The sequence below is a fragment of the Argentina silus genome (genome assembly GCF_951799395.1).
Source record: "Argentina silus genome assembly, contig: scaffold_433, whole genome shotgun sequence".
Taxonomy (NCBI): Eukaryota; Metazoa; Chordata; class Actinopteri; order Argentiniformes; family Argentinidae; genus Argentina; species Argentina silus.
In genome coordinates this window covers 1-8126 of record NW_028152400.1, presented here as the reverse complement: position 1 = coordinate 8126, position 8126 = coordinate 1, and the positions used below count along the sequence as shown (strand labels likewise).

The window sequence follows — 8126 nt, the reverse complement described above, 5'->3', positions numbered from 1 at the left end:
AAACACACATTAGATAGATGAGGGTGACGCTTGCTCAACTCACCATAAGTATCAGGTTCAGAATACAAACTGTACAAATTGCATTGAAAACAATGACATTATTTGAACAGAAAGGCAAAGTGAAAAGTGAGAGGCAGATTTGAAGAGGGTTGGAGCAGTTGTGTATTTATAAACAGAAGAGGAAAGGAGGGGACAGCTCACTGGAGAAGTCAAAACAGAATACTTGGGAGAGAGAGGGAGAGAGAGAGAGAGAGAGAGAGAGAGAGATGAGGGAGCATAACTTTAAGATACACTATGTGCGACACAGAGAAAAGAGGAGAGACAGAGAGAGAGAGTCAATGGATGAACAGACAGAGAGAGTGGAGGATTTTCAGAGCCAGTGAGCTGGAGATGAAAAAAGAAGACAACCACTGCACCCCTGAAAAGAGTGAGTGAGTGAAGGGGAGGGAGAGGAGAAGTGAGGGAGGTTGACAGAGAGAGAGAGAGAGAGAGAGAGAGAGAGAGAGCGAGAGAGAGAGAGAGAGAGAGAGGTGAGATGGCGAAGTCTGCAAAAGGTTGAGGAACGGAAATAGAACTGTTAGACTGTTGACAAATATTGAAGATTGAAAAATAGAAAATACACGACAAAGCACGTTCCCATGGTTATTGGAAAGAGGTTGAAGATAACATATGTTTTATGGGAAGTGGAGGAAAAAAATTAGGATATGAAAAGGGAGAGTTTGAAAAGCTAATAATTCACTGGAAGAAAAAAAAGACTTGGAGCCATTTGTTCACACAGACACACACAGTCCTCCATCTACTGTTATAGCACATAGGCTGAGTTTGAACAGAGAGAGAGAGAGAGAGAGAGAGAGAGAGAGAGAGACGCACCAAAAAAGGGCTGGAGACAGAGCTGGACTAACTGCAGGCTTGACAGACACAGTCGAGCCATGGAGAGAGAACAATAAGGTGTGAACAGAGAGGTGAGAGAGAGAGAGAGAGAGAGAGAGAGAGAGGCAGGGGGGAGAGAGAGACACACAGACAGACAGACACACACACGCACATACACACACACACACACACACACACACACACATGACGTAGGAATCAAAGGCAATCACAGGACAGACCACGCAGACACACAGACACACAGACACACAGACACACAGACACACATACTGTACATAGTGAAGGACAGACAGTAAAAGGGTAGAGAGCAGAGAGAGGTCAGGTGGTTGTCCAGGGGAAGGGAGGGACTATCCAGAGAAAGGGAGAGAGAGAGAGAGAGAGAGAGAGAGAGAGAGAGAGAGAGAAAGACTGAAAGAAGGGGATAGAACAAGAGAGCAATTCAAAGAGAGCTAGAGAGGGTTTGTCAACTAAAGGAAACCCTGGTGGAGACAGTCAGCAGTGGATCCTATACCTGTCACTGTCAGAGCTCCACTGAAACGCAAGAACCAGGCTCCAGAGTCAGGATCCATGGACTCCAGGGACTTGTGGCATCACTGAATCCAGGCTTGGCCCTCCTTTACTGGGCACCATGTCGGCAGGCCCTGGGCCCGGTGTACCAGGCTTGCTGGAGGGACCCCTGGCCCCGGGGCCAGTGGGGCTTCAGACCTTACTGGATCTGCTAGTAGGAGTGTACCAGGAGTTCCGCTCATCACCCCTGGCAAGAGAAAAGTTTGTCTCAGGCTTCCTGCAATGGGGTAAGTTAATCTCAAACTTAGGGGGATGTATGTGTGTGTGTGTGTCTGGGGGGGGGGGGTTTGGGGGGGATGTGTGAGTGTATGTGTGTGTGTGTGTCTGAGGGGGGGGGGGTTTGGGGGGGATGTGTGAGTGTATGTGTGTGTGAGTGTATGTGTGTGTGTGTCTGGGGGGGGGGGGGTTTGGGGGGGATGTGTGAGTGTATGTGTGTGTGTGCCACGGCCTTGAGGGAATTATTGCTTTTATACGGTTATACAACAAATCAGAAAATTGTGACAAGAAAACAATGGTTTAAATGTTTCTTTTGTGATTGATTGTGGTGGTTTCTACTGTGGCGTAGGAATATCACAATAGGTGATTCAACAGTGACATTATCGTCATTAAATCCTGGCTTTGAAAGCCTCTCGGTCAACCACAATACTTATTTTCATCAAACCGGTGTATAAACGTGCATGTGCATGTGCATGTGCCTTTGTGTGTGAGTGGCATAATGATGTGTTGTGTTTGCGTCCTGGTATGAGCTAAAGGTCAAGGCTTTGGTTTGATAAAGGTTAAGGTTGAAAGCAGAGACGGCATATATTACATTGAAACATGGAGCTAGCCAATAGCCACATTACTTTAGTTGAAAAAGAAGTCCGGACACTTTTGGTCCCTGGTCATGAAGAGTTCATGACATGAGTTTCTCACACCAGCATGTACTGTATCTGAGCTCACCCGAGCACATCACATACGTACATACTCACACACACACACACACACACACACACACACACACACACACACACACACACACACACACACTCCCATCATTGCTGCTATATTTATCTGTATATATTCCGCCATATCCAAGGCAACACTTCTATTAATTGACTGTTATTATTATTATTATTTATTTTATTTAGTACTTTACTGCCTTATGTAGCACTTTACTGCGCCTCATTGCCTGTTGTGTATTGTTATTATTCTCTTTTTATTCATTTACATTCATCTTTTTATTTTCTTTGGCATTTAGCAGACGCTTTTATCCAAAGTGACTCACAACAAGTACATTTGTCTAAAGTAAGTGAATCATCTATACCCCTGTCATCATAAGAAAAAAACAATCTATGCTAGGATCAGGGGCCATTGGCAGTTACAATGCTAGAAGAAGGACAGAAACTAGCTCCCTAGGCTTCTGGCAGGATGGCTACAACAACACATTGATACACTAATACAAGATTAATATAACTTACTTAGTCTAGAGACAGAGTTCCCCACTGAAGTCCAATTGAAGTGCTTGTATTTAAACTGCGCTGCAGGAAGGTTACCCATAACAAACATTTCTTTGTACCATTTACATCTGTATCCTGTGCATATGATAAATAAAGTTTGATTTGATTTGATTTAATTTGTGAGGTCATCCTCTCCTCGTGGTGTGTATGGAGCAGCTGAGACGGGCGTGAGTCACAGAGACGCCCAGCACAGACAGTCAACATGGATTCAGATGCTCTTGTCCCTTTATGCTGACAAACTTCAAAAGCAATGCAACACATGACACCACTGGCATACTGAGAAAGAGGGCCTGTACTGTTTTATATATATATATGTGTGTGTGTGTGTTTGTGTGTGTGTGTGTGTGTGTGTGTGCTACAGGGCATTGACACAGACTTACCGCATGACTACTGTGTCAAAATAGATATGTTTTAAATGTAGGTTGTAAACTGTGGTGTCTTCTGTCTGATCTTGCACTCATTAATATATGTGGCGCATTCACGACCAAACATTCATTTGATCACACGGTTTGGCCAATGGTTGCGCTTACAGTGAACTATTGACACTGCCTCCTAAATATACAGAGTGCAGTCAGCCTTTTGTAAGGAATTGGGCATTATGCTCCCCTGTGTCCTGAATCATGTTGTGTTTTAAGAATACAATGTCCTTATAGTAGGTTATAAGACAGCAGACACAAGGTCATGTAAGACAACACTTCTCTCTTAAGCCTCTACCAGCCCTTGTGAATATATCAGATGGTGTCAGCCTGTGAATCCCACCATGAGTCACATACACACACGCACACACACACGTACACACATACATATGTGTGCACACACACACATACACCCTTGTACATATGAACACACACACACACACACACACACACACACACACACACACACACACACAGCATATGAATCAAAGGTAATCACAGGATTATTGGCTGACTGCCCTCCGGGGGCCACTAACACTGTGTAAGTGTGTTTTATTGGGAACATTGAAGCCGCTGGTGGATGTACACTATGTGACATCAGCTCCTCCCCTCCTCTGCCTCACCCTCCACTCTAAGCATACAGCACCTTGGACTCCCCTGTCACCCCTTTGTCTGTCTTTCATTGTAAACCTACAGTATTACAGTGTGTGTGTGTGTGTGTGTGTGTGTGTGTGTGTGTGTGTGTGTGTGTGTGTGTGTGTGTGTGTGTGTGTGTGTGTGTGACTACGCGTGCATGCATGTGATTTTGTTCCAGTGATATCAACAAGTGACGTATTATATTCATTTCACTACTCCCAAAAGCAGCTTGGTTACAGTGTGTGTGTGTGTGTGTGTGTGTGTGTGTGTATGTGTGTGTGCGCGTGTGTGTGTGCATGTGATTTTGGCCTAGTGGTCCAAGGGTATCATATGTCCCAGTGACAGAGTTTCCTATTTTAGCTCCAGCATGTGTCCGGTCTTCCAGAGGGATGAGTGTAGAGTGTCAGAGTCTGGACGGCTGACCAGTGATGGAGCAGGTTACTGGGCTTAAGTAGGCTAAGCGCTGAGGTCTAGTTAATCTCACATGTGAGAGGATCTAACAGCCATCCCCATACTTTATGATCTGGTTTATGGGTTGGAGGCTTTCACTGTCTGAACAAAAATGTTTTATAACAATGATCACACTTTCCTGTACAGTGTGTGTGTGTGTGTGTGTGTGTGTGTGTGTGTGTGTGTGTGTGTGTGTGTGTGTGTGTGCGCGTGTGCGTGTGCGTGTGCGTGTGCGTGTGTGTGTCTGTGTCTGTGTGTCTTTCTCTGAATGATGGCCCAAGCATTCCTTGAATAGAATCTAGTGTCTCGTAACTCTCTCTTCCCTTCTCTCTCTCTCTCTCTCTCTCTCTCTCTCTCTCTCTCTCTCTTTCTCTCTCTCCGTCTGTCTGTCTGTGTTTCTTTCTATCTTCCTCTCTGTCTCTCTCTCCCTTTCCCTCCGTCTTCATCTCTCTTCATCTTTTACCTTACTCTCTTCTTCCCTCTCCATCTCTCTCCTTCCTTCCATCTCTCCCTCCATCACTCTCTCTCTCACTCTCTGGGTGGGTCTGGTCTTGTCACTCCCTACATGGCCTTCATAACAGGACAAGTGGTAGATGGGGACATGGCCAGAGTCAACACACACATAGGAACAAACTGTGACTCCATCGCTCTCTTTTTCCGCTTTCAGGCATTTTGGCCTGACATATATCATTAACAAGTTCTAATAGTGTTGACGGGCTGTGGGGAGACTGGGGAGGGAGAGGTGTGTAATGTTGTCTGTAGAACATGGTAGCAGAATCTAAATCTGGCTTTTGCCTCGGGAATCTAATTCCGGGATTTGTGTCCTTTGCCCTCTCAGACTAAACGGTGCATGGAGCGAGAGGGAGATTAGAAGTACTGTTCCGTCTTTGAAGATGTGATGTCCACAGGGCTGCCATGGTCGCTGCTGACAGTGTTAGACATGAGGTGTACTGGAATGACCAAAAGGTGTCAGAGGAGCTATGTGTAGCAGAGGTGATTAGGAATCACGCTCTTGTGACTGTACAATAGCCCAATAGACTTCTAAGCCCAGATATAGCCCTCGACCGCGAGGATGTCCTCTTGGTGTAACGGTTTGCGTCTGTGCCATCCATGCAAGAGGTGCTTGGTTAAAACCCTGTCGGTTGTCACTGTCTTGAGACACTGTGGCTGGAACACATGGGGTTAATCAGCTTGTGTCTCTTTGAGTATGAAATATCGCAGCTTTTTTCAGCAACTTTGCAAAATGAAGATGTAATGAAGACTAGACAAAATGATAGGTATGCCCCCCCACCCACTCCCTCCATCTCTCTCTCTCCCTCTCTCTCTCCCACCCTCTCTCTCTCTCTCCCTCTTTCTCTCTCTCTCTCTGTCTCTGTCCATCTCTACGCTGGGGAGAAATGTTCATTTATGAGGCTGGCAGGCGGCAGGCAGGCAGGCGTGTGGGTTGGCACAGATCCACCAGTGAAGGGTTGGGGTAAACACAGGCAGGCAGAGGAGAGCCTTTCACTATCCCTGCTCCCCTTAGCCCACACCAAACTTTCCATCCAGGCCCTGCTCTCAGTCATCGCATGGGGGAGGGGGAGGGGGGGTGTTGATGGGGGATGCAGCTGCCAGGGGGCGGAAGGGGATTGGTTGGGCGGAAGGGGATTGACAGTCCCCTCTCATATCCTCTCCCCTCCTCCTGCCCTTGCCATCTCTCATCACCTTAGCATGTTGTGCTGACAAGGCTAGATTCCCATCCAGGTAGAGTAGAGAAGCCAGCAAGTTGATATTAGAACCTTTATGGACTAGCAAATGGAATAGGAACTCTATGACCTGTCCAAAGACAAAACCACAAGAAAGTGCTACAGTACCTTTCTTCTGAACACCCAATGGCAATCACGACCTACCGGGTCATAGCTACCGCTTGTTTGGGCTGGAAATGTTTTTTCTTCATTTGGAGGGTGAATTGGGTCACTGCAAAAAGTCTGAGATCCACTGTACTCGAGCTTGATCAAGTGATGAATGCTGCCATTGGCCAGTACAGCCCTCAAGATGGTTGCCATCTCTCTCTGTGTGTGTGTATTGTTGGTTGGTAATGACACGGGGCAGATTCCCTCAAAGCAACGGTCACATGCCAGTCACTGTGGAAGAGCGTTACACTGTTCCATTGTTAAAGTCTATAAAGGAAGTGGAGGAAGCCGCAGGACTCTTGTTGTTTCTGCTGGATGCCTGAGAGGGTTGAGAGGCTGAGTGGGTCTGGAGGCTTGTCTCTCTCTCCCCACTAAAACAGTTTACACTGTTGCCTTGGTCTCGCTCGCATTCCTCCCCACACGAGGCCGGGTGGAAGGAGAAAAAAAATGAGGGCCTGGAAAACTTGCCTTCAAAAAGTCTTAAATGGTGACGGCTATTCTTAGACACACACACACACACACACACACACACACACACACACACACACACTCTATTTCGGACCTTCCGGTTAACTGGATGCTATGTTACTCCTCATGTCTGTGTGAACACCAAATGTACACATGCGTGTGTTGGTGGTTTCTGTGCTTGTATTTGTCTGTATTTCATGGGAGGCTGGTGACCCCTGGCACCTGGAAGAGTTTGTTTGAAAGCTGAGAGGAAATGAACACCCATTTTACCCATGATTCCTAGCGGCCTTATTATTAACAGTGTGCGTGCAGACAACAGGTGTCGACATAAACAGATGTCTAGTCCTGACTAGTCCTTAGCGCTGCTTTGTTGAGCTTGACTTTGAGAGGATGTATACATGTTCTGAAGGACCACCAATAAAGTGTCTGCCTTGGTGAAAACACATTTCTTTTAAAATGCCTTCTTGTCTGTCCTGTCCAATGACCACATCCTCTTTCTTTTCTCCTCCAATCGCAGCGGAGCCCTTAGTGAGGCAGGTGAAGAAGACTCGCATCAATAGGGATGATTTTCACATCTTGAAGGTGATTGGTCGAGGGACCTTCAGTGAGGTGAGTGGAGGATGCTGTGCTTCAAGGTGTCCCTTTAAGCATTAACTCCGCCCCCATGGTTACCATGGTTACCTCGTTGTGTTTCTTAATTGTAGGTTGCTGTGGCAAGGATGCGCAGCACACAGCAGGTGTACGCTCTGAAGATTATGAACAAGTGGGACATGCTGAAGCGAGGAGAGGTAAATACTCTCTCTCTCACACACACACACACACACACACACACACACACACACACACACACACACACTCACTCACTCAGACACACACACACACACACACACACACTCACTCACACACACACACACTCACTCACTCAGACACACACACACACACACACACACTCACTCAGACACACACACACACACACACACACACACACACACACACACATACACACACCCACACACACACCCACACACACACACACACACACACACTCACTCACTCAGACACACACACACATACTCACTCAGACACACACACACACATACACACACACACACACACACACACACACACACACTCACACATACACACAGGGTGACAGGACTTTCTTTGTACACTGTATGTTCTTGCTGTTTCCAATAAACACATTTCAGCACAGTTCCTTCCTTTGTTATGACAACATTGGTCTAGACATCAGTCTTTCTGTTGCATCTGTGTGTTGTGTGTGTGTGTGTGTGTGTGTGTGTGTGTGTGTGTGT

General features: G+C 46.5%; 1 protein-coding gene across 1 annotated transcript; it reads left to right on the top strand.

Annotated features, from left to right (window-relative positions):
- Positions 1-238: 238 nt before the first annotated feature.
- LOC310824862 (myotonin-protein kinase-like) lies at positions 239-7601 on the top strand (the record flags this gene model as incomplete). Its single annotated transcript, XM_083698116.1, has 3 exons — positions 239-1682; positions 7331-7422; positions 7518-7601. Coding segments are annotated over exons 1-3 (342 nt in total), but the record flags the coding sequence as incomplete, so codon positions are not given.
- Between the last annotated feature and the right edge of the window lie 525 nt (positions 7602-8126).